Below are 24,275 nucleotides of genomic sequence, written 5' to 3' on the forward strand. Positions count from 1 at the left end.
TGAAACCATATTTTAGATTGAACTTGCCTCGTCTTGGTGTAATGTTCAGAGGAGCTAATATCAGTGCGCGGGAGGGGAAGTAGATCCGGCTAGGCAGTGGCAAGTCGAGGAGAGAACAAGTTAGAGAGGGGGACTGCAGAGGCGCACGGTGCCACAGCCAGGACCACTGGGAGCCTCTGCACGCGCAACAACAGCCGACACCGACAAGAAGAAGAAGGAGAAGAAGAAGAAGAAGTTTCTTATTATTTCTATTCCTCTGAAGAACAAGTGTGCAGAAAGAGAGAGAGAGAAGGGCTATGACACGCGACTAGAGGGTAGAGTTTGTGAGTGGATCCTCGTTTTGTTCACCGAGATGAATAAAGACGTGAAGCTCGCGGTGCCCCTGCTCTTCCTCGCGCTGTGCGTCGCGGTGCAGCGAGCCGACTCTGCGGTGAGTGCGTTTTCTTTACAGTTTTGTGCTTGTTGTTGTTGTTGTTGTTGTTGTTGCAAGAGATTTTAGAGCCCCCCTCCCCTCCCCCGTTTATCGGCTTTTTGAGACCCCGCACGGAGGACCCCGCTGCTCTCCGTCAGCCGGCGCCGGGGCACCACCGGCTCTCAGCCGGCCCCAGCGGAGGTTTATAAATAGAGGCTTCTCCTTCTGCTCTAATTATATTAATAATCAGGTTACAACGATGCTGCAATGAAAACAATGCACATTAACCCGATTACACGCCGTCGTCCTGAGCTTTTTTTTTTACTGCACTTTATTTAATTTATTTAGTTTAAACGTGCCCGCGAGCACCTTCTTGCTTTGTAGTTTCACGGAAGACTCGGACGGAGTTTTTTTTCCTCCTTTTTTCTTCCCGTCCCCCGTTCCCGTGCGCGTTCCGTGCGCGTCACGTTAGCAGGACGCGACCTGTAGCGACACGCCGAGCACCACGCACGGCGCACTTTTTCTCAGCCTGCGTCGCACTTTTTTTTTTTTTTTTTCTTAGACCCAAAAAGTATTTAAACAAGTCTAGAAACCCAACGTGTTTTTTGTGGAGGAGCTCGTTTCACCGTGAGACACGCGGCGCGTCATTTTCCACGTCCCGGAGGAGCGGGAATGGGATGCGTTGCGTCTCCCCCTTTTTGCAGGTGTGTGTGTGTGTCTCTGTGTGTGTGTGTGAGTGTGTGTGTGTGTGTGTGTGTGTGTGTGGACAGCACCTGCGCATTGGCCCAATTTGAAGTATTAATATAAACACATCTTTATTGCATCCATAACAACACGCGTGGCTCTGATTCTCTGCAGCCTCGTGCGCGCGCATCAAGGTGAAACACGTCCTCTTGCACTTGAGCTCCATGGAGGTGTTTGTTATGCGCGTGCACCATCAAAGGCATCGATCCGTGAAGTAGGGGGAGCTCTCATGTAATATTACAACAGGCTAGCCGTATATGATGAATATTCACATCCTCATTAATAATTCACCAGGGCCCAAATCGTCGCACCCCGCCCACACACACGCACACACACACTCACACACACACACACACACACACACACACACACACGGCGTGTCCAATCAGGCCCGCTGTTCATCAGCATGTGAGGTATGAGCCTGGAGCATGTTTCCAGGAGACTTTTGCACACCTCCACCTTGAAGGTGTTCGCCCTTATGGCCGCATGGCATCACATCAACGTCACAAACATCAGCTCAAAGCCAAAGCCTCAAAGTTTACACCTGAGCATGTTGTATAAATAACAACGCAGGTGGCTTCCTCCCATGCAGTTCATGCATCACGTCTACAAATATTCAATTTTAAAGTCTGAACTGGGGGGTGGGGGGGCCTGGCTCCGGCCTGCCGGTGTGTTGCTGCGGCATGAAACAGATTAAATCTTCCAGATTCTTTTAGTTTTTTTTCTTCATGCAAGCCAGAATAGTTGTTTGACGTAATCAGATGCACTTCGAGGGCTTCAAACCTATTTCACTAGAGGTACATACGTCTTCTAAAATGATTTATTAAAGGTTGAAGATGCTCTCTAAAAAGTGTCCCATAAGAGTTTAAATAAAAGAAGGGAAGGCGTGTTTGTAGGTGTAGGTCGGCTCTGTTACCGGGGGTGACAGAGTGGCTGTTATTGTTGCCATGGAGATGGAGAGAGAGAGGGGGGGGAGGGGGGGGGGTGTTGGGGGGTCCACTTTGTACCAAGGAATGTGGCGGACCCCACCCTCCTGGAGAGAAAGGCTATACGTTAGTGAGAGGACCTGAGTTCAGGTGATGAGAAAGAAAACCAAGAGGAGGACGTGAATGAAAGATGGAGGCAGGACGCAGGTGTTGATTTGACTTTCTCTGCCACTTTATGTCTGAGCTGCACTCGGTGTGTTCTCACTGAGGCCCCCTAGTGGAGGCTGTGTGTGTCACACAATAGTACCTCAGTGAGTTCAGCTCGTCCAACAAAACATGCTGAAGGTATTTAATATAAAAGAAGGGTTAACTCCTCAAGTAAAAACCTTTCAAATCTGGCAAAAAAAATAGTTTGACACAAACACACACACATGCAAAGAGCTTCTCATTTGGCTTGTAATAATTCTTCTTAAGGCTTAAATAGAGCGTCTCATACATCACTGTTTCACTATTTGGTTGTGTGTGTGTGTGTGTGTGCGTGCGTGCAGTATTAATCCTCGCCCAGATATGAATCTACCATTCAGCCAGGTGAGGGAGTTCGGCGGTAATGTATACCTGGAGGTTTCCCTTTGAACCCGTCATGCCGCGCAACCACAAACACACACTTTATTTGATGCATGCTTTCCTGTGCACACACACACACACACACACACAAAGGTTGCCTCACCTTTTACCTGACCCACATCTTGGGTAGAACTGTGTGTGTGTGTGTGTGTGGTAGCCATAACATCCTCTGATTGCAGAGATACGTGTTCTCTCATCAAACAAGTTGGAATAAAGTTAATTGTTGCTTGCAGCGATACTTAATTGTCCAACAGACTAAATTCAGGGCAAAAAAAAAAAAAGCACAAAAAGTGCATTCATCTTTCTGGCTTGCAGCTACTATTTTTTTTAAAAATATCTATGTTATTATTATGTGTGCACGTTTCTCTCTCCTTGCCCTTTGTGTTCATCCTGGAAGCCAAATTCCATCTTTATCTCACCTGCTCCCCGAGGAGGTGCTCCTCAAACAAGCTGCAGGCCTACTTACCTCCTTTTATACAGTCACACATTATGAAGGAGTACTTTGTGTACAGAAGTACACGTGTGTGTGTGTGTGTGTGTGTGTGTGTTTCCTGGGAGAACTCACGCTGGGGTGTCAATGAGCTGAAGACGTCATTAGGATTAACAGGTGGGGACCAAAAAGTCAATGTTTAGACAGCTAATTACTTCTCTCCAGTACTTTCACTCCCTCCTCCTCCTCCGCATTCACCGGCTCTCTCCTTTTACAGCTAGTAGTAGAAGTACTACGAGTACTAGCAGCCATTGTAGTAGTACACTAAGTAGTAGTAAAAAGAGTGACACTAGTACCACTTGTTTTAACGCCAGTAGCAGCACTGCAGTCGTCTACGGGTCTAGTTGTAGTATAAATATAGTTAAGAAGTAGTATTTGTAGAAGTTGATGTAGTATTTAGAGTAACAAGAGTTAGTCAGTAGTGGCAGGAGGAGGAGTAGTATTCTCAGAGGCAGTAGTACCTGTCGACATTGTAGAATAGTAGTAGTAGTAGTACAATTAGTAGTAGTAGTACATAAGTAGGTTTTGTGGTAGAATAGCAGCAGCAAGAGTTACAGGTTTAGTACCTAGAGGGCCATCAGTAGTATAAGTATTTATATCAGTAGTAGTAGTACTTACAGGGCCAGCAAGAGTAGCAGTATTTGTATGATAGTAGTACTTATAGGGCCAGCAAGAGTAGCAGTATTTGTATTGTAGTACTTACAGGGTCAGCAAGAGTAGCAGTATTTGTATTGTAGTAGTACTTACAGGGTCAGCAAGAGTAGCAGTATTTGTATGGCAGTAGTACTTACAGGGACTGCAAGAGTAGCAGTATTTGTATGGTAGTAGTACTTACAGGGACAGCAAGGGTAGCAGTATTTGTATGGTAGTAGTACTTACAGGGACAGCAAGAGTAGCAGTATTTGTATGGTAGTAGTACTTACAGGGACAGCAAGGGTAGCAGTATTTGTATGGTAGTAGTACTTACAGGGTCAGCAAGAGTAGCAGTATTTGTATGGCAGTAGTACTTACAGGGACTGCAAGAGTAGCAGTATTTGTATGGTAGTAGTACTTACAGGGACAGCAAGAGTAGCAGTATTTGTATGGTAGTAGTACTTACAGGGACAGCAAGGGTAGCAGTATTTGTATGGTAGTAGTACTTACAGGGACAGCAAGAGTAGCAGTATTTGTATGGTAGTAGTAGTACCTGGACCAGCAGTAGTAGTTCTGTCTAGAAGGTTTAATCCTCGTCCCTCTTCGTATTTTTCTTCCCACTGGGGTCATGATCTCATTTAATCTCTTTGCACAAGACGTCTTTTTCTCCCTCTTAACCCCATTATCACCTATTCTATACAACCAGAGGAGTCGCCCCCTGGTGGCCAGGAGAGATAATGCAGCTTTAACACATGAAGCACAGACTTCTACACAACCAGAGGAGTCGCCCCCTGGTGGTCAGTGGAGAGAGAATGCAGCTTTAAGGTTATCAACCAGATCTTTGGATTGTGAAGATGAATCCCGCTGATTTAGATTTCTCAGCATGTTTACGTCTACTTCTCAGTCCGTATCCGCTTCATCTTCTTTCCATCGAATTGTGTGTGTGTGTGTGTGTGTGTGGCTGCGATCTAGTAGGCCAAGTCCACCTACACTGAAAAGTCACAAGACATGCCGTCCTCTGCTCCCTCCCTCCCTCCCCTCCTTCTCTCCTTCCCTCCCTCCTTTCTTTCTCTCTCTCTAGAAAAGAAGAGAGATTTTTTTTACAGCCAAAAGTAAAAACCAGAGCGCTGCTTACAGGACAAAGTGAAACACGCATCGCTTCAGGTGGGAAGTAAACAAAAACAATAACGCTCGGAAAAAAAATAACAAAAAGGATCAAAGAGAGCAAATAAATGCAGAAATGCATCACATGTTTGTTATTGTTTTGCATTCTTTCTTTCTGGAGAAGAGAAGAAGAAGAAGAGTTTTAATCTGTCTGAGATCAGCGGGTGACCTTGATCTACAGATGTCTCCTTGTTTCCTCTCTCCTTCCCCTCTCACCTGCTTAAACCTGTGTTGTACATCTTCCCTTCCCCTCCCCCGAAAGTGCTTATTAACAAACCGCGATGACTGGCCTCGTCTTTCCATCACTCAGCGCCTTGTTTTATTGCTCCACGCCGTATCCGTGGTTACGCTCGTCTTTCCTCTCTGCCGTCTGAAGGTCGAACGCAAAGTCGCCTTGTTCTCGTTTCCTCGAATATCTAACTTTACTACTTTATTATGAGAATGTGAGCTAACGTATTCTACTCATGAAGTAGCAGGATGAGATGATTGACAGCTACGTCCACCAATGGGTTCGCCTGCAAACGGCACTTCGTCTCTCGGCCTTCTGTCTCTCCACCAAGCCTCCAGATCTGTTCATCTCACATGAGGGACTGATGGCGAGAAGCGATAACACACACACACACACACACACACACACACACACACACAATGCTAAAACACACAGCTTAGCGTGTAGTCTGCAGTCGTCCATGAACGAATGAATGAAGTCATCAGAGCTGCTTCAGAGAGGCAGAAAGCTGTTTTGACTGCAGCTTATTCCACCGTAGTGTGGGAGGGCATCTGGTTCTCTCTTCTCCTCTGTTTTTCTCTCTCTCTCTCTCTCTCTACTTTTAATGCTCTCTCGTTCATTCTGGGCACCTGTTTGTCTAATCAAACTCCTGCGGAGGAAACAGTGCTTCCCCCGAAAAGCCACATGGGGAATAAGTGGTATGGAGTGTGTGTTTCTGTATGTGTGTGCGTGTGTGTGTGTGTGTGTGTGTGTGGCTACTGTTTCAGACTACAGCGCTATCACATCACTTTTTATATACTTGTCTCGGACAGAGTTGTTTCAAAGTAAAAGACGAGCTGTAGACGCACATTTGTGTCAAAAAAAACTTTTTTTTTTTTTTTTCGACCCTTCGAAGCCTTTCGTGACCTTTTTAAACTTCCCGGTTGATGATTACGTGGATTACATATGATTTTGGTTTGTCGCATATATATATATATCATCTCATAAAACATGAAACAACAATAGCATCCGCCCGATGGAGGCAAGTCCAATATTGTCTCTCTTCTAGTCGGTTTTGGGTCTCCACCAACTCCTGAGGGGACATATAGCCGTCTCTTTAGCATGCTAACCTCTAGCTAGCGTCTGCTGATCGGTGCTGATCCGGTAGAGTCCGGTGGGTGATGAATAAACCGATAATGCTGGAGATAATAATGCTAGCAATCGGTCGTTTTGTCGCTTAGTCGACTTTGGTTTCTTTATCAGATTTTTAAAATTATAATAAAGGATTATAATGTACGAGCACATCTCTGGAGGACGCGAGGTTCAAAGGGGTGCTTTTTGGGTGTTAATTAAGTTAACTAACCGTAAAACAAAACGGTGCATTTGTGTAACGTTCTGGTGGTAAAGAGCGCCCCCTTTCTTCCATTCGTTGTTAGTGTAAAAATACGACTTTGCTCGGCTTTAATCAAACTATTTACTCGTTAAAGTCGGAGCACTTTCTTTCCTCCCCTCTCTCCATCAGATAAATCACTCATAACTTGCGCCGTACATACAGGAGTCACACACACACACACACACACACACACACACACACACACACTCCTGTAAGTACGGCGCAAGTTATGTGTGTGTGTCCCTCAGGTGCAGCCGGGTCAGAGTTAATCCCGCAGGTCGCTGTGCCGGCCGGTATGCAGCTAAGCCGCGAGGATAATGTTCAGCCGCAGAGCGAGGCGGAGCCTTTTTATTAAGATGTTTTATTATTTATGGTTTTCCTCTTCCACGTCGTCCTCTTTTCTCTCTTTTACCCCGTGATGACGTCACCGGGATGCTTTTTAGGGACTGCTTATTGGTTGAGATGCACGGAGAACATCAAGTGTGTTTGTGGAGCCGCAGGAGCAGCTTCAAGGTTCCTATTCGGTTCTTCAAGGTTCTGAACTTATGGTCATTTATTCAGGTTTTTTGTTCTTTAATTTGAGTGTTGACAAAAAGTTAAACACAATTATTTTAGTTCTCTCTCTCTTTCGCTTGTAGGAATTCTTTTATTGGCAAACATATATTGGTTTACATTAGTACACGGTGGGGGAAAATATGATAATAATAATAAAATATGACCATTTGATTATTTGTGTTTTCTTCACATTTGTTTTTCCATCTTTATTGTCAATACATATTTATATATATATATATATACAGTATATTTTATATTATATATTTTGCGTGTTTGTTCAGAACAACGAGAAAGAAACGAGGAGGAGGACGAGGAGGAGGAAGAGGAGGAGGAGGAGGAAGAGGAGGAGGAGGAGGAGGAGGAGGAGGAGGAGGAGGAGGAAAAAGATGGAGAGAGACAGTTACTCAACCTTTGTGTTTTTTAGTCAAGAAAATATTGAAGCCAATCATTTGGGCATCCATGGAGCGTTTAGGAAACAACAAAAGTTAACAAAATATATATTTTTTAATATTTATTGAGGAACTAAACAACTGAACTTGCTAATTGTGTTTAAGTTGATTAAAACCTCCTTTAATGCGTCCGAGAAAAACTAAGAATAACCCGTCATATTATCTAAAAGCTGCAAAGGATCTGACTTTGTGGATGCACATTCTTAAATAGCTCAAAAGCAGAGCAGCTTGAAGTCGTCCATTCAGTCCCTGAAACATTTCACTTTTCTCAATTTTTGTTGTTGTTCTCTGTGCAGAAACAATAGAAATCCCCCCCCCCCCCCCCCCCCCCCCCCCCCCCACGGAACAGCTGCTGTGTCTGGTTTTAAAGTGGAGATATTCAAGAGAAAATGTGGGCAGGGCGGAGACCTGCTGTGACCTGCCTCTCCTCCAGATTGCGTCGCACAATGACGACCTGGAGGAGCAAGAGGGAGCATGTTGCATGTGAGGATGTGAGCCGAGAGCTCTCTGGGAACACAAAGAAATGTCAATATTACTCATTCGTACGCAGGACGATGAGGGGAATACATATTTTTTTTCTCCTGGCCTTTTGATTTCCTGGATGTCTAAATACCGTTCGGTCTCTTTGTGGCTGAGATGCTTTTCATCTTTCTTCTTTTTTTCCTTTTTTTACCTGCCCGTCTGTCTGTCGCCACCGACCTCGTGTGGCGAAGATGCGGAACTGCATGTGTCTAATGTGTTCTAATACGACCATTTAATATGTGCACACCTTTCCGTCCATTCTGTCAATGTTAAGAGAGCAAAACAACTGAAGGTCATCCAAAAGGTCAATTAAGCTTAACATATACCAATAATTAATACAATAAAACAATAAAATGTTATTTAATGTGCCCCAAAATCACAAATGTTGTACCAATAAGTGCTGAAGGTGGAGTTAAAACAGAATATGTGAGAGCTGCCCCCCCCTCTCCCCCCCGTCTCTGTCCCGCTATCTCGCCGATTTTAAAGCGTCAGGACATGCAGCACTATCTTGTTTTGTCTGCCGCCGAGGCTTCTGGGTAAATATGTTCGGGGCAGCTGGACGTGGTCCTGATGAGACACAGAGGATGGCGACTTGGACTGAAACCTTTAAAAAAAAGATTAAATGTAAAAGGACGCAGAATGCATCCCAGAATCCCACAGGTGTGATTTTTCTCCGCCCCCCCCCCCCTCCCCCCCCCCCTCCCTCTCAGTCTATCCAGGTATTCAGCCGCCGCTCCCCTCTCTAATTTCTCGTTGCCCGTGGCGACGGAGCGCCGTGCCAAGCGGTGATGTATGTGCAGCGCTGCAGATGGGATGGTAGAGGGTGCATGTTTGAACCTGCGTCGTGCCGGGCCGTGCCGTGCCGGGCCGGGCCGTGCCGGGGATGGTTGTCATGTCTACCAGAGGAAGGAATTCACCCCCCCCCCCCCCCCCCCCCCCCCCCCCCTCTCCCCCTCTCCTGTTGACAATAGATCAGCAACGTTTGCACGCACGCTTTTCTTGTGCTTTTGTGTGGGCACCAATGTAATGTAATAATACTTTATTGGTTTATTGTACATTTATATATTTATTGTAAGGTTGAATAATTATAATAGGTTTATTTTAAATACCTTTATTTTCATCCCGCAAAGCTTTTGCTGTGTTGTTTTGGGGCACAGCAATAGAGGTGATATTAAAAGGAAATGTAGTACGTAAAGTAAGAACCCCAAATTCATGCAGTCCAAAACCCGGTGCCTACATTACCCACAATGCAACACCGACCACCGACAGCGTGAGCCGGAGACTCGCAGGTGTGAGTCTCATAGGCAGTGTGGATGCTGAAGCGCCCGCCCTGCAGGTACCTCTCAGTGGGGGGGTCACCGAGTGGGGTCAACATTCATTAGACCACATGTGAACAGAAGAGGGGGGGGGGGGGGGGGGGGGGGTGTATCAATGGGATTCCTGGAACGGCACTGTGGCACGATGGCATGTGTGCGCGCGTGTGTGTGTGTGTGTGTGTGTGTGAACATGTGGTCTCTAGTGTTGGAAAGCAGAAGTGTGTGTGTGTGTGTGTGTGTGTGTGTTATTCAGGGCATTCTAGGTGTCTAATCATCAGTCTTTGATGAGCGGGGGAATTCCAGTCTCGCCGGTCTAATCCCCGGGTACATGCCACCCCCCCCCCCCCCCCCCCCCCCCCCCCCCCCCCACCTGGCTCACCCCTCCATCACTCTGTACACACCTACAGCGCCTACTCTCTTTTTAATCTTATATACACACTCCTATCCTTTACATAGAGATCTATTCTTCTTTTAAAGGGTTCTCGAGGCCATAAAATCAACCACACGTGGGCATAAAGTTCTGCTACTCTTTGCTCATTAACTGCCTCTTCGTGACCTCCACCTCGTGACCTCCACCTCGTGACCTCCACCTCTCCGCGTGAGAGCTTCACCTTTTTAAAACCTTTTTTTTTTAATAGAAAGTGGGACAGCAGCGGTAAAGAGAGAGCGAGTGGAAACGATAGAGAGAGCTAAAAGACAGATAGAGATGGAGGGAGTGGGAGCAAATATCTGCAGCTCATTGACCTCCATAAAGGGATCACATGCCCTGTCAGGGCCTGGGGGGTAATGGGGGGTAATGGGGGGTAATGGGGGGTAAACCAGGGTCCAGAGAGGGGACGGCGTGGAGAGGGAGAGACGCTTTCAACGCTTTATTTAAGCAGGTTTTATCAGAGCAACAGCTCATTCATATGGGAAGTAAACAACACGCAACACACTACTTGTATTAATCCTCATGGTACATGCATAACGTCATAAAAGAGATGATGTCATAGTCAAGGTTTTACTACCATTACTCTATTATAGTTATATATATAATATGCAGTGGTGCAAGAAGTATCTGTTCCTAATGTAAAATCTATTTATTGTTATCAGTGTAGCATGAAAACGTTAGCAGGTTAACTAGCGGATAGCCGGTTTCTTAGCTAGCGTTGATTCCACCATGCTTTCATGCTACGCCGGTGCAGCCTGATGACGCTCCGCCATTTGTTTAAACACACTTTTCACACTTAAATCATTTATTATTGTCCTATCGGGCTGCAAAGGGGCTGAAATAAACACTTGTTTATGGTTTATTAGAGTCTAGAGTGTGTGTGTGTGTGTGTGTGTGTGTGTGTGTATGTGTTTGTGTGTGTGTCCGTAAAGCTGAGCAAAGTACGAACGTTTTAAAGGCTTATTAAAGCGAGCGCCGTCATGCTTTTCTGGATAAACGCATTTCGCGGGGGATGAGTGAAGGAGACGGCAATAAAACCCATGGATGAAAAGAAAGAGAGAGAGAGAGAGAGAGAGAGGGAGAGAGAGAGAGAGACGGAGGTGAAGAGAGTGCGAGCTGCAGGCCTGGGCGTGGGAGAGCAGACTGCATTGAGCTGAAGCAGACCAGATACTAATCTGGAGATTCAGGGCTTGTAAAAACACCTAGATACACACACACTCACACACACACACACACACGCCTGTGTGTGTGTGTGTGTGTGTGTGTGTGTGTGTGTGTGTGTGTCGGTAACCTCTCTACCCTCCAGTCCAGATAACCTTTTGCATTTTTGTGTTTACCGCCAACATGCGACATTGTGTGCATCTTTTTTAATCTCTCCCCCCAAAAAAACACTCCTTTCCGTCATGGAGGGTCACGGTGGGAATCAAACCCTCAACCTGTGCCTCGTTTTAGCCTCAAAGACTTTTACAGATGTGTGTACACCACACATGTCCGTTGACGTCTGCTGTACATATTGAGCATATTTGGTTTGTTTTGGACTTTTGGTCTTTCTTGAAACCTCGAGGCTCCCTCGTGTGGCTCAAAGGGGAACTGCAGGTGTTAAAAGACGCCCGACGCCGACCGTGAAAGCCGTCGACACACAAACACGCTGACTCGACACAAAGCCGCCCGTCTTTCTCACCGCCCGGCTGCCCGGCATGCGTGCCATCGATGCCCGTCTGGCATTTCAGCCGCGTCAACAAGCACGCGGGGGAAGAGTTCGTCAACAGCTCGGCGCTCCCATCCCTCCCTATCTTTTTTTTTTATTTTTTATCCCTTCCACCCTTCTTTCTCCGTTCTCACTCTTTAAAGAAAAGTATTTTTGTTTTCCTGCCGAGGAAGATTTGTTTTATTCTAGATAAACTCTTTATTTATTTGATGTTAGCGTGTCGTTTTCGGGGCCTCGCTGACCTTCGCAGCTTTTCTTTAAACAAACCTTCTTCTCTGTGGGAAGAAATCCTGGAGCGTGACCATGGTCACCGTGAGAAATACCCACTTTGGTTTACGGATGTGCATAATATTATTATATTATTATAGAGAGAATTCACCGACGGAACAACTGCAAACGAAAACATGCAAACAGATATCGTAATATCATAAGGATGCTGTGGGACATTTTCAGAATTATTTTCCTAGAAAAATGTCCACATATATATATATATATATATACATATTATATATATATATTAAAAATATATATATATATATAATATATATAAAAAAGAAATATATATATATTAAAAAATGTTTTATATATATTTTATATATTTTAAATATATAATATATATATATATATAAAAGAAATATATATATTTTTTATATATATATATATATTTTATAAAACATATAAAAATAGATATGCGTATATATATATATTTATATGTATATATATTGCAAAACCAGATATATGGTTATTTTTCTATGCTATTGTCCGTGATTTTGTCATTTCCCTAAAATTATAATAATTCTGAAAATGAGAATATGAGTACATAAATATTCATCTTCTATTTATCTTATTTTCCTTGTCGTCCAACAGGCCTGCCATGGCTGCGTGGGATCCAAATGTGACTGCAGCGGAGTAAAAGGAGGCAAGGTAGGCAAAGAAACGCACAATATTAATAAGTTGATGTGTGTATATATATATATATATATAATTGTAATTATTATATTTATGTGTTGTTTCTAACTGTATCTGCGTCACTGTGTGCAGGGTGAACGGGGTTTCCCAGGTCTCACCGGACAGCCAGGAGTCCCAGGGTTCCCCGGACCTGAGGGGCCGATCGGGGGCCGAGGAGAGAAGGTGCGTTCAGGGTCAATTTAAATGAAGTCCAATAACGAGTTTTTTTTTTATTTGGAGTCGGAAAGGTGAGGAGAGAAACCTCCCTTTGAGTTTGTCATTTCTGGCTTTTTAAAAAGTCAACTAAATTCCGAAGGAGAGAATAAGTAAACAAAACTGACGGGAGAGTTTCATATCCTCGTTGAAATGGACACGAATCAGTCAAGAGATTATTTATCTAATCAAGTCTGTTTTTCCTCTCAGGGAAGTGATGGACCTCAAGGACTATATGGTCCAAAAGGAATCAGAGTAAGTACATTAATATAGAAATTTGATTTGATTTTAGTTGGTTGTTGCGAAAGAAATTACAGGTTGTAGTACCCTCCTCTGACCAGCAGATGTCCCCATTTCACCCGATGATTCACAGGCTCATTGAGCTTCTTGAAGAAAGGAGCTGATTTCTCTTCTGTGGCTTTTATTATTTACATTTTTATCATTGTTTATTTTTATAACAGGGGCCCTCTGGATTGCCAGGATTTCCAGGAACGCCAGGACTTCCAGTAAGTTTTCCAAAATCATCTAAAAAATGTAAACGAGTAACTAATTAAGGTATATGCACCATTTTTTTATTACCTAGTCCCTAAAAAATAAAGGAACATGCAAGAAATAAATAACTTTTTTAAAGTAATATTATTTACTTATTTCTACCCCTTTTGAAAATCCTACGGAAATATTTCTTACACTACTTTGCCCCCCCAAAAAAATAAATAAGCAGGTGTCACGTGTTACGTAACTTCCTGTTTACTTCCTGTTTCCTCAGGGTCTGCCCGGCCAGGACGGACCTCCAGGCCCGAGAGGAGTGGCAGGTTGCAATGGGACAAAGGTATCTGACGACCAGTCTTTTCAGAATAAAGATAATGATAATGATAACAGTGAATTAAATACTTATTCCTGCAAAAATTAGGGAAAAATACATAAAAGTTGCTTTTAATGTAATATTTAGTTCATTCAGTTAGTTAATCTGTGCCAGATTTCATTACTTACATTTTGAGATATTTTTTCCCAGAGCTTTATTATTCTTCCTATTTTCACACTTAAAATATATTTTCACATTCATATTTTCACATTTATAGGATATATTTTCACATTTATATTTTCACATTTATAGGATATATTTTCACATTTATATTTTCACATTTATAGGATATATTTTAACATGCTTCTCCTCTCCAAAGGGCGATAGTGGTTTCCCAGGAAATTCAGGAATTCCCGGACAGCAAGGACGATCGGTGAGTTCTCGGCGTGAAAAGAGAGTTTTATTTGTTAAACGATTACGTTTCTTCTTTAATATTCTCTCCTTTCTTTCTTTCATTCTTTTTTTCTTTCTTTCTTTCTTTTCTTTCTTTCCTTTCTAGGGTCCACCTGGTCTGCCAGGACAAAAGGTAACGCGTGTTTATTGGCACATAAAAGCATAGATCCGTGTGTGTGTGTGTGTGTGTGTGTGTGTGTGTGTGTGTGTGTGTGTGTGTGTGGTCGTACGTGGACTGTCAGAATAAAAATAAAACATAAACAAACAAATCTCTAGCATGCATGCAATTTCAAGAAATTATAGAAATAGAACATGTGGTCTGTCTTTGCACGTGTTCCTCCGTCAGTGTTTGACGATTATTGTTATTATTATTTTATAAAAAATGTATTTGTTTAGATGTTTGTGTGACTTTAAGTCTCTTTTTTTTGCTGTTTAATTTCACAAGAACTCTGCAAAACAAGGAGAGAAAGCACGTTGTGATACATGTTGAAGAAACACACCTCTGAACGGCCGCCTCTCGTTGGGTTTCTCTCTCTCTCCCCCTTCCCCCCTCTCGTTGGGTTTCTCTCTCTCTCCCCCTTCCCCCCTCTCGTTGGGTTTCTCTCTCTCTCTCCCCCCCCTCCCCCCTCTCGTTGGGTTTCTCTCTCTCTCTCCCCCTTCCCCCCTCTCGTTGGGTTTCTCTCCCCCCCCTCCCACCTCTCGTTGGGTTTCTCTCTCCCTCTCCCCCCTCCCCTCCCCCCCCCGACAGGGCGACCCGGGCGACGTGATCTCCACCAATCGCTTCGGAGAGAACGGAGCAGTGGGATTACCCGGATTGCCCGGAGTTCCCGTGAGTCGTTTTGTGGATTTCAACCTCTTCGAAATTTAGTTTACATTTTCATTAAGTTTCCAAAGTAAAAAAAAAAGAAGAGCCGAGTGGCGTCAGATGGGAATATTATACATTAAAGCCACATGAGAGGGAAGACGTCGAGGTTATTTATGTGGATCGACACTTATTCATTAGATATTGAGGATTTATATGAGGAAATATTACAAACTTTAGTATCTTGAACCTTCAAATGAAGATTTTAAATTGTACATCTCTCATACAAACGTAAACGTGAATGTTCGAACCATTAATATTCAAAAGCATAATAACACTCGTTGGGAAAGCAATTTATTTTCACAGGATAGAAACTTTTAAACTTTTTTTCCGTCACAGGGATCTCCCGGACCCGCCGGTCTGCAGGGTCCACTCGGTCCTCCAGGACCCAGAGGCTACGAGGTACAGAACCACATCGACCTCTGACACTTTGTATTTCACGTTTCATATTTTTAACGAGTTAAACAATTAGAGTTTGTAAACGGGAGTATAACAACGTTGTTTTCTGGGGTTGTTTTCCAGGGTCGTCCAGGTCCTCCAGGTCTCCCCGGACCAAAGGTGAGTTCATGGGTTCAACAGAAAACAGGGATTTAAGATATCAAGTGCCTCCTTTTTTATTTTTTATTTTATGGCCTCCCATAATCACGGCATTGTGATTATATACGTGTTGAAGCCAGTACGGGTGTTGTTTTGTTTAGTTTCTTAGTTCATCAATAAATAAAACCAAGTGTCAATCAAAGGCAGGGGCGGGTCATCGTCATGCATTCGCTGTGAATCGATAATTTTCTTCTTCTGTTCGTATTCTCACGCTGAGAGCTCATTGTGGTCCTGCTCTTCTCCAACAGGGGAACATGGGATTGAACTTCCAAGGGCCCAAAGGAGAGAAGGTAGCACCGCACTTACCACCGTCAACGTTAGCAAGGAAGCTTTAAGCGTAACCCCGTGAGCTCATCTTGTGTGTGTGTGTGTGTGTGTGTGTGTGTGACCACAGGGTGAAGAAGGTCTGGCAGGACCTCCTGGTCCTCCGGGGCAAGTTGGAGAACAGAAGAGACCCCCGGAGACCGAGATTCAGAGAGGAGACAAGGTAACATAACATTTATTTCATACATTGACGTTAACCAGTGAACCGTCATTTACGGACGTTCGGTTGAGACTTTGAACTCCTCCTCTGCAGGGCGACCCGGGTATTCCAGGTTCCCCGGGTGATGTCGGCTACCCAGGACCCCCCGTAAGTACCCGTTGTCCCCCTTTTAGGATCCCTTTTAGGCAACAAGTGCTCCACGTAAAAGTGGAAAAGGAATAACATTGTGTTGCTGATGTTGTTCCTTAGGGTCCCTCCGGCGGCCACAAAGGAGACAAGGGAGAACCAGGTGAAGCAGGAAAACGAGTGAGTACGGATCACACGTGACCCAGGTGTGACCTTTTGACCCTTTGACCCTTTCCACCAGCTACACTTCACTCTGAAGGGCCTTAAAAGTATTTCTTGGATTCATCTACAAAAACAGCCTTTTAACCCCTGATCACCGTCTTCTACCTGCAGGGCAAATCAGGCAAAGATGGCGACCCCGGTTCTCCGGGCTTCCCCGTAAGTCCCGCCCCCCCCTCAATACACACAACACTTATTTATTTATTTCTCGATCTCTCAACTTTCCTTTATTCTTTTCTTCACTATCAGGGAATCAAAGGAGACTCCGGCCTGCCAGGTCCTCCAGGCAGAGATGGAGAAAGAGTGAGTTTTCTACTACTTTTAAAACTATATATTCATAAGGCGATGTCATGGATTGTTTTGATAACTCTCTATTCTTTATTTTATTTTTAGGGGCTAAATGGGGATCGTGGATACCCTGGCCCACCAGGACTGGTGTGTATTCTACATTCTTCTCATTTTTAACATGACAATCTGAACTCCAGATCGATTAATAGCCTTTTTTTTAAATCTCCATTAGCAAAGTTGCCTTTGAGGTTTATTTCCATGACCATAAGGTAACATATGAAGGGTGATCTTTTTTTAGCTAGGCACTTAGAAGACGGTGGCTGTAGAGGCAGGTCCGTACAATTAATAAATGAAGTAAAGAACGAAATTAAATATAGAGGAAATTCTCCCTTTTATAATTGTGCAAGTGGCTTGTTGGTGCACCACATCCTTCTGACCACTAGATGGAGACATATCTCTATCCAGCTTGTGTCTTACATTATCTATAAAATGATATATATAGATAGATAGAAAACAAGGTTACAATATATAAAATACAATAAAATAAAATAGCAGAGCATGACAAGAAAATTAAATAATTAAATAGTAAATCAAATTAATACAAATGCAAAGTATATACAGTGTATTTAACTTAATTCTACTTTATTGAGTATGAAGTGAAAGCAGTGCGATGTTGATTCAATTTGAGGAGGATCTGGCCAGAGGTAATTTATTATAAAGTTTAACAATTAAAAAGAAAAAATACAATACCAGCATCAGGTGTGTTTTGTCTGACCACTAGGTGGTGACGTGTCCCTCTTTCTTACCTTGATTTAAATAGATTGTTTTCCTATATTAAAATACAAATATTGGATTAATAAATACATGATTTCTTGGTGAAATGTGTTGTGAGTGAGTGTTTTGGGGGTTTCTTCTGAGTATATTTCATGCCCCACCGCCCAATCAGGTGCTCGGTGGGCAGACGGGAGGTCTGATCGGCCCCAAAGGAGAGGCCGGCTTCCCCGGATCCCCTGGAGGCAAAGGAGATAGAGGACCCCCAGGTAAACACACTCACACTCACTCAGCATATTCCATCACATGCGGACTCACTTTTAACAGGAAGTCGAATTAGAAAACGCTAAATATATAAAACATAAATGAGTACAACTATGATTTTACTTGGAAGAGAAAAAGAGCAGATCATTTCTACTGTTCTCTGAGTGGAATTAATGTAGTTTTAATCGGTCTCGGCCCTCTTCAGGTTTATCGGGACCTCCGGGTGCACCAGGTCTTCCAGCTACCGGCGGCGGTGGTGGTCAGCCGGGATCTCCGGGCTTCCCAGGAGAGAGGGGGCAGAAGGGAGACCTCGGCGCTCCGGGTCTGTCTTTGCCGGGTCAGCCAGGACGTTCGGGCTCTCCTGGTTCCCAGGGCCCACCGGGGCTCCCCGGACCTCCAGGCTTTTCCACGGGAGGACAAAACTGCGTCTCCGGGCAGCCCGGGCGTCCCGGCGTGCAGGGAGAGAGAGGCTACCAAGGAGGGCCTGGCCAGAAAGGTGAGACTTTACAGAGATGCCGGTATTCATCCATGAAAAATACGTCACCCCCCGAGTGCTCACCACGCTACAAAGCACCGACCTTAGCGAGCGCTTTTTCCCCGTAGGTGAAAAGGGCGCCACCTGCGTCAACTGCTTCGGCGACACCACCGGCATCCCTGGACCTGCGGGACCTGCGGGACAGCCCGGTTTCCCTGGTAACGCACCCTTAAACACATCGAGCTTCATGTATAAATCTTTTGGGGGCGGGTACCAATGTTTCTTCTTCACTGTCCTCCATCAGGAACTCCTGGCTCCCCAGGTATCAAAGGAGACCGAGGATATCCAGGAACACCTGCGACCGTTGGACCCCCCGTCAGTACTTCCAGATATTTATGACATGGATTTAAATTAAGGTCTTCCATGTCTTCTGTTGATACTCAGTTCCTCTTCTTCTCTGCTCAGGGTCCCTCCGGTCCTCCGGGTTCTCCGGGATTCCCCGGCGAGAAGGGAGAACCAGGCGATGCCCTCACGGTCAGCGGTGTGAGGGGAGAGAAGGGCGACACCGGTTTCCCTGGAGGACCCGGTCTGCCCGGTCTGGACGGTCGACCCGGTCGCGACGGACAGTCCGGATCTCCTGGAGCCAAAGGAACACCCGTGGGTGGCTTTTCACCGCCACGTTCACGTCGATGTTTACCAATCCGCGATCACTTTCATAATTGATATGCGTTCGACAGGGCTCTCTGCTGGTGAAAGGAGAACGAGGAACCCCCGGTGAGTCAGGCCCCCCGGGTAATCCAGGAGATCGGGGTTCTCCGGGAGGCCCCGGCTTTGGACCTGCGGGGTCTGCAGGAGAGAAAGGCATCCAGGGCGTCTCAGGAAGACCTGGAAGCTCCGGTGCACCTGGTAAGAGATCTACAATTATGTAGCGGCAATCCTCATAAAGAAAAGCAAACACAATGAAGGTTACATTGTTGCAATGTGACTTGTGTTATAATTAGTACACTTTACCATTTATCTACATACTGAAACCCGTTTAACAGATGATGTCTTATCATTATTATCATTATTTTGGTGTGAAACCTTTTATAAATCCAGTTGTAAGTAGATATTAGAGCTGAATTACATCTTATAATACATCATTAAAACTAATAATGACACGTTTTTTTTCTTTTTTATCAATAAAGATAGTCTTTTATTTCCTTCTCGTTTTAATTGTGTGTTTTAATGCTAATAACTACTATAGATGACTATTCTTTTAGACTTCAGAGCGGTTGAAATGATTTATGGGTGTCAAAAAAAGCCCTGAAGACCAGCTGCTTTAACAAAACAACAAAAACAACAATCTGGATCTGCCAATATAGATCAGCAATTGGTATCACCTGCAAAAAAAGCGTCATCTTAAAAAGTTACATTTGCTCCTTTTCTTTATTTTTACATGACTCTTCGATCTGTTCCTATAATCCGGTAGTCTTTGATTTTCACGAGAGATTCTGTAAACTCTGTAAACTCGCAGGTGCTAAAGGTGAACCGGGCCTGGCGGTGGCTGAGAAAGGCTTACCGGGACCCAGAGGACTGGACGGCTCACCGGGACTGCCCGGCTCACCGGGTACGCCATTGTTCTTTCACGCGTTGTGTTTTTTCGAGCAAGTTCGCTCCGGCTCAACAAGGTGACGAACGTTTCTGTTTTCTGGTTGGCAGGTGGACCGGGTCAGCCCGGACAGAATGGTTTCACTGGCTTACCGGGAACAAAGGGGGACCCTGGACTCCCAGGTATCGGACTCCCGGGACCCCCAGGAGTCAAAGGTAAAGGCACCAATGACTTCTCCCCACCTCTACTTGAACATCACATCCTCTTCTCGGGACGTCTTATGCCTCTCTCATAACCACCTTTCTTCCTCCTCCCCCTCCCACCCCTTTCTTTTTTTTTCCTCCTCCAGGATTCCCAGGTGTTGACGGCCAGCCAGGATCTCCTGCAGGACCAGGTAGACCAGGAGTCGATGGACTCCCTGGCCAGCCTGGATTTCCTGGATCCAAGGTATGTATATCGATGGATGAATTAATGGTATCAATCGTCTCCAAAAAAGTAGTTTTGATTGTTAAATAATTGGCAGGGTGAGCCTGGCTTTGGACTTCCCGGCCCCGCAGGTGTACCGGGAGTACCCGGAGGTAAAGGTTTCACCGGACCAAAGGGAGACCCTGGCTTCCCCGGTGGCCCCGGCTCACCTGGACGCTCTGGATTTGATGGATCTCCGGGATCTAAAGGTATCCTGCAGTTCTGTTACTTATGGATGAATCACCATCAGAGCCAACGGTACAACTGAGCTGACTTTCCTCACCAGGTGACTCCGGTACACCTGGTATACCTGGAGCTCGTGGCCCACCTGGATCCCCCACCTCTGGCTCACTGGGGCAGCCAGGCCCCCCTGGACCTCCTGGCCCAATGGGACCACCAGGTCAGATACATACAGCTGTATTTAAAGCCTCCGTTCTTTTATCCGGGGGCCCTGACATCTTGACATCATCATTACAGGGTTCCCTGGATCAAACGGAGGGAAGGGAGACCCCGGCCCTCCAGGTCTAGACATCCCAGGTCTGCCGGGAGACAGAGGGAGTCCCGGTTTCCCCGGTTTATCTGGATCGATCGGAACGCCAGGACCTCCTGGAGGACCTGGACGGGACGGCCTGCCTGGACTGCCAGGTAGGAACTGACGCTAATGCAATGTGTCGATGAGGGATTATGTTCTTGAATATTTAAATCTTCTGCTCTGACGTCTGGCTGCAGGTCAGAAAGGAGACCACGGTCCCATGGGAACCCCGGGACCCTCTGGAGGACCAGGGGGACCAGGAGCGCCTGGCGCTTCCGGCTTTAAAGGTGTTCACTCATAACGACATACATGTAGCGTGCACCAAGTTTATTATGTATTATTTTTTATTTTAAAAAGCTTGTAATCCATAAAATTGCATTTTAAAGAATGAAATGTTTTTGTTACTTCTGCTCCGGGCTTGTGACCGCTAAACTTCTCTGGTTCTCCGTTCTCCTCTCCAGGTGATCCTGGATTCCAAGGCAGGGACGGCAGTCCTGGCGGTCCTGGTTTTAAAGGAGACAGGGGTGAGCCCGGCCTCCAGGGACCCCCAGGGATCAGCGATCCACCATTGCTTACAAAAGGAACCAAAGGAGATCCTGGACTACCAGGTACGGCTTAAGACACCTTCGGCGTAGACCAAGTGTGACACGTTGTAGAAGTAAGCAACACACATTCTACTCAATGTTTTAGGAAATACACATTATATGTTTGCATTGGTTCTCCAGGTGCATCAGGTCTTTCAGGTCAGAAAGGCATCCCCGGTATCTCCGGTGACCCTGGACTGCCAGGATCCGATGGACGTCCTGGACTTCCCGGACCACCAGGTGTGTGTTTACCTCCCAACACACACAGTCACATGCATACATCTATACACGCATACTAAGAAAAAATCATTTTCTAACGTGCCTTTTCCACGGTGCTGCAGGTCCAAAGGGAGATCCTGGTATCTCAGGAGGCCCAGGAGGTCCTGGAGGTCCAGGAGGAAAAGGCAGCATGGGAGAAATGGGTTTCCCAGGTGGGTTTGAACTCCTAGCTGGTTCCTGGTTGGCCCGACTGAAAGCTGTCCCCCCAATTTTCTTCCGACGCGTTATTTCTTTGCTATGAGCGCTGATGTCACACTTTTCTGATGCCACAGGACCATCAGGGCAGAAGGGTCTCCCGGGTCAGTCAGGTAGGTCTGGGTCTCCAGGACAGCCGGGAGGACCTGGTTTCCCTGGAGCCAAAGGTGAACCAGGCTCTGCTGGAGTCGGACCACCCGGACTATCTGGACATAAGGTACTGGATTCAACCACGGAAAGGTCCTAAAACTGCACATTTTGGGTTCACACATCATATAATTTATTATGTCTCTCATAGGGTGAACCAGGTCAGCCAGGGTTCCCAGGAAGTTCAGGACTTAAGGGAACGCCAGGATCACCCGGTCTCCCAGGTATATCAGGAGGGCCGGGTCATAAAGGTGAATCCGGACTCCCAGGATTCCAAGGTAGGTCTGAGATTTGACTACAGCAGGTGACATGGGTCAAGTGTCTGCTTGCTAAAACCAAGTCCATCTGCTCCACTGTCAGGTTCTCCGGGTATCCCCGGTCCTAAGGGTCTCGACGGTGGGCCCGGTGCTCCAGGTCTCACTGGAGCTCCCGGTAGACCAGGAGAATCTGGCCGACCAGGAGGATCAGGGTTGCCAGGGGACAAGGGTCAGGCAGGTCGGGACGGGATCCCAGGACCCGCTGGAATTAAAGGAGACCCAGGTAAGCCACTAATCAAGAAAATGGCGTCACTGTAAATTCAAATTCGCCGTTTAGTTTCAATAAGACTCACTTCTGATTCATGTCTAATCCAGGTCTTCCTGGTTATGGTGGACCCGGTGCTTCTGGGCTTCCAGGGTTGCCAGGTGAGCAACCATCCTCTTTATGTAGCAGTTAGCTCGTTGTGCTTACTGCCTCCGCACCAATGTCACAGTCACCACTTCATCTCTCACTAAGGCACGAAGGGAGACCCTGGTCTTCCCGGCCCATCCGGCAGCCCCGGTTTCCCTGGAACCAAAGGAGACGCCGGTTACCCCGGATCCCCTGGTCCTTCAGGCAACACCGGTCCTTCCGGGCCTCCAGGACAAGCTCTGCAGGGACCCAAAGGACTCCAAGGATCCCCCGGACCACCAGGAAGAGGAGGTAAAGCCTTTGGATATAGTATTTGTCACCACGTCTTCTGCCAGTAATTGCTGCCTGGTTTTCTAGTTAACTCTTGATTTACTCACCTACGGGGACAGACGGGTGGGGCTTATTGCCTCGGTTCTGGGACATTCCAATTATAGTCAGCACAAAACGTTATCCGTGTAAACCGAGGAGAGAGCGACGGTAAAACCGGCGAAAACCAGACAGCAAACGGCAGAAGTCTCACTTGTTATTAAATGTGAATGCTTTTCCAATCTCCACGTCAGCTGATTTGCATGAGGGCGTCATCGCACCAATCGGCACCACCAATCGGCACCGGTCTAAGAGTCACTGTTTGAGCACCGCCTGTCGAGTCACTGTGACGAAATGTCGTGGTGCTCCTTGCGCCGCCAATCACTTGTTTGTCACCGGGGTTTGACCCCCCCCCCACCCCAAAAAATGAGCATGTGTTTTATGGCACTTTGTTGTGTCGACATCATCGTGTTTTTATCCACCAATTCATCCGTCCTCATTGTCTTCCTCACCCCCTCGCCCTCTTCTCCTGATCCCACAATTGGGAGTGAAGCTGTAATCTATCCCTCTCTCCACAGCCCTGAAGCACTGTATTTACGTGTGTGTGCGTGTATGTGTGTGTGTGTGTGTCAAGTGTTTTGTGATTGTGTTAAATCATTTTGAAGAAATGTTGGTGTGAAACCGGTGAGCCTGAGACAAACTCAGAAAAAACTCTTGACTTGTATCTTAATATATATATATATATATATATATATATATATATATATATATAATATTATATTATATATATTATATTATATATATATTATATAAACTATATAATATTATATATAGGTATATATATATATATAATTATATATATATATATAATATTATATAATATTATTATTATTATTCATCAGAAGTTTAACACGAAAAAACAAAACGTGAACTAATAACAACTTTGTGTAAAATAACAAACACTCCAGTCCAGTCGAGAGCGTTTGGGTTCGTGCCGGGCTTCGCTGTCTCGTGTTCTGTCCCACCCATCAGCCATCTGCATGGACACTGTCTGTCCCCCTTGAGAACCAGCCTAACACAATGCTGCAGGGTGGACATCCAGGACACACATGTGTCGCCATTGTGTTAAACTCCAATGGGTTTTTAAATGGTAAAGTAAAAACCAAAGTTAAAGAAAAAAGAAGAAAAAAAGTATATATAATGTAGAAATACATTAGGCTGATGCCTGTTGTCTCCCAGATTATAATTCCCATTGATAATAGCATCACTTGAACACACTATAAACCTCCACAGTGTACACTATCGTGTCCTTTTTATAAAAAAAAAGTGTATGTCAGTACTGACTACTCAGCAGCACTGCGTTAGGCTAGTAGAAAAAAGAAGAAGAAGGGTACCTGTCTTTCCTGGGTGTAAGGGTGACAAAATGAAGCG

General features: G+C 45.4%; 1 protein-coding gene across 1 annotated transcript in view; it reads left to right on the top strand.

Moving 5' to 3' along the window:
• Positions 1 to 153: 153 nt before the first annotated feature.
• Positions 154 to 24,275, top strand: part of col4a5 (collagen, type IV, alpha 5 (Alport syndrome)) — a 32,126-nt gene continuing 8,004 nt past the window's right edge. Inside the window, exons 1-39 of the mRNA XM_034556741.1 lie at positions 154 to 430; positions 12,442 to 12,498; positions 12,616 to 12,705; positions 12,946 to 12,990; positions 13,197 to 13,241; positions 13,502 to 13,564; positions 13,917 to 13,970; positions 14,097 to 14,123; positions 14,739 to 14,819; positions 15,192 to 15,254; positions 15,375 to 15,410; positions 15,698 to 15,739; positions 15,844 to 15,936; positions 16,027 to 16,080; positions 16,183 to 16,239; positions 16,393 to 16,437; positions 16,528 to 16,581; positions 16,672 to 16,713; positions 17,513 to 17,606; positions 17,807 to 18,097; positions 18,205 to 18,294; positions 18,381 to 18,451; positions 18,542 to 18,733; positions 18,814 to 18,982; positions 19,593 to 19,685; positions 19,778 to 19,882; positions 20,017 to 20,114; positions 20,191 to 20,341; positions 20,419 to 20,532; positions 20,610 to 20,777; positions 20,862 to 20,951; positions 21,126 to 21,272; positions 21,390 to 21,488; positions 21,590 to 21,679; positions 21,800 to 21,939; positions 22,021 to 22,147; positions 22,230 to 22,409; positions 22,502 to 22,552; positions 22,644 to 22,829. Of these exons, the coding sequence (XP_034412632.1) occupies positions 353 to 430; positions 12,442 to 12,498; positions 12,616 to 12,705; positions 12,946 to 12,990; positions 13,197 to 13,241; positions 13,502 to 13,564; positions 13,917 to 13,970; positions 14,097 to 14,123; positions 14,739 to 14,819; positions 15,192 to 15,254; positions 15,375 to 15,410; positions 15,698 to 15,739; positions 15,844 to 15,936; positions 16,027 to 16,080; positions 16,183 to 16,239; positions 16,393 to 16,437; positions 16,528 to 16,581; positions 16,672 to 16,713; positions 17,513 to 17,606; positions 17,807 to 18,097; positions 18,205 to 18,294; positions 18,381 to 18,451; positions 18,542 to 18,733; positions 18,814 to 18,982; positions 19,593 to 19,685; positions 19,778 to 19,882; positions 20,017 to 20,114; positions 20,191 to 20,341; positions 20,419 to 20,532; positions 20,610 to 20,777; positions 20,862 to 20,951; positions 21,126 to 21,272; positions 21,390 to 21,488; positions 21,590 to 21,679; positions 21,800 to 21,939; positions 22,021 to 22,147; positions 22,230 to 22,409; positions 22,502 to 22,552; positions 22,644 to 22,829 (3,772 nt within the window). The 5' untranslated portion in view covers positions 154 to 352. The remainder of the gene's footprint in view (positions 431 to 12,441; positions 12,499 to 12,615; positions 12,706 to 12,945; positions 12,991 to 13,196; positions 13,242 to 13,501; positions 13,565 to 13,916; positions 13,971 to 14,096; positions 14,124 to 14,738; positions 14,820 to 15,191; positions 15,255 to 15,374; positions 15,411 to 15,697; positions 15,740 to 15,843; positions 15,937 to 16,026; positions 16,081 to 16,182; positions 16,240 to 16,392; positions 16,438 to 16,527; positions 16,582 to 16,671; positions 16,714 to 17,512; positions 17,607 to 17,806; positions 18,098 to 18,204; positions 18,295 to 18,380; positions 18,452 to 18,541; positions 18,734 to 18,813; positions 18,983 to 19,592; positions 19,686 to 19,777; positions 19,883 to 20,016; positions 20,115 to 20,190; positions 20,342 to 20,418; positions 20,533 to 20,609; positions 20,778 to 20,861; positions 20,952 to 21,125; positions 21,273 to 21,389; positions 21,489 to 21,589; positions 21,680 to 21,799; positions 21,940 to 22,020; positions 22,148 to 22,229; positions 22,410 to 22,501; positions 22,553 to 22,643; positions 22,830 to 24,275) is intronic.

This window comes from Cyclopterus lumpus, chromosome 18 (genome assembly GCF_009769545.1).
Source record: "Cyclopterus lumpus isolate fCycLum1 chromosome 18, fCycLum1.pri, whole genome shotgun sequence".
Classification (NCBI taxonomy): domain Eukaryota; kingdom Metazoa; phylum Chordata; class Actinopteri; order Perciformes; family Cyclopteridae; genus Cyclopterus; species Cyclopterus lumpus.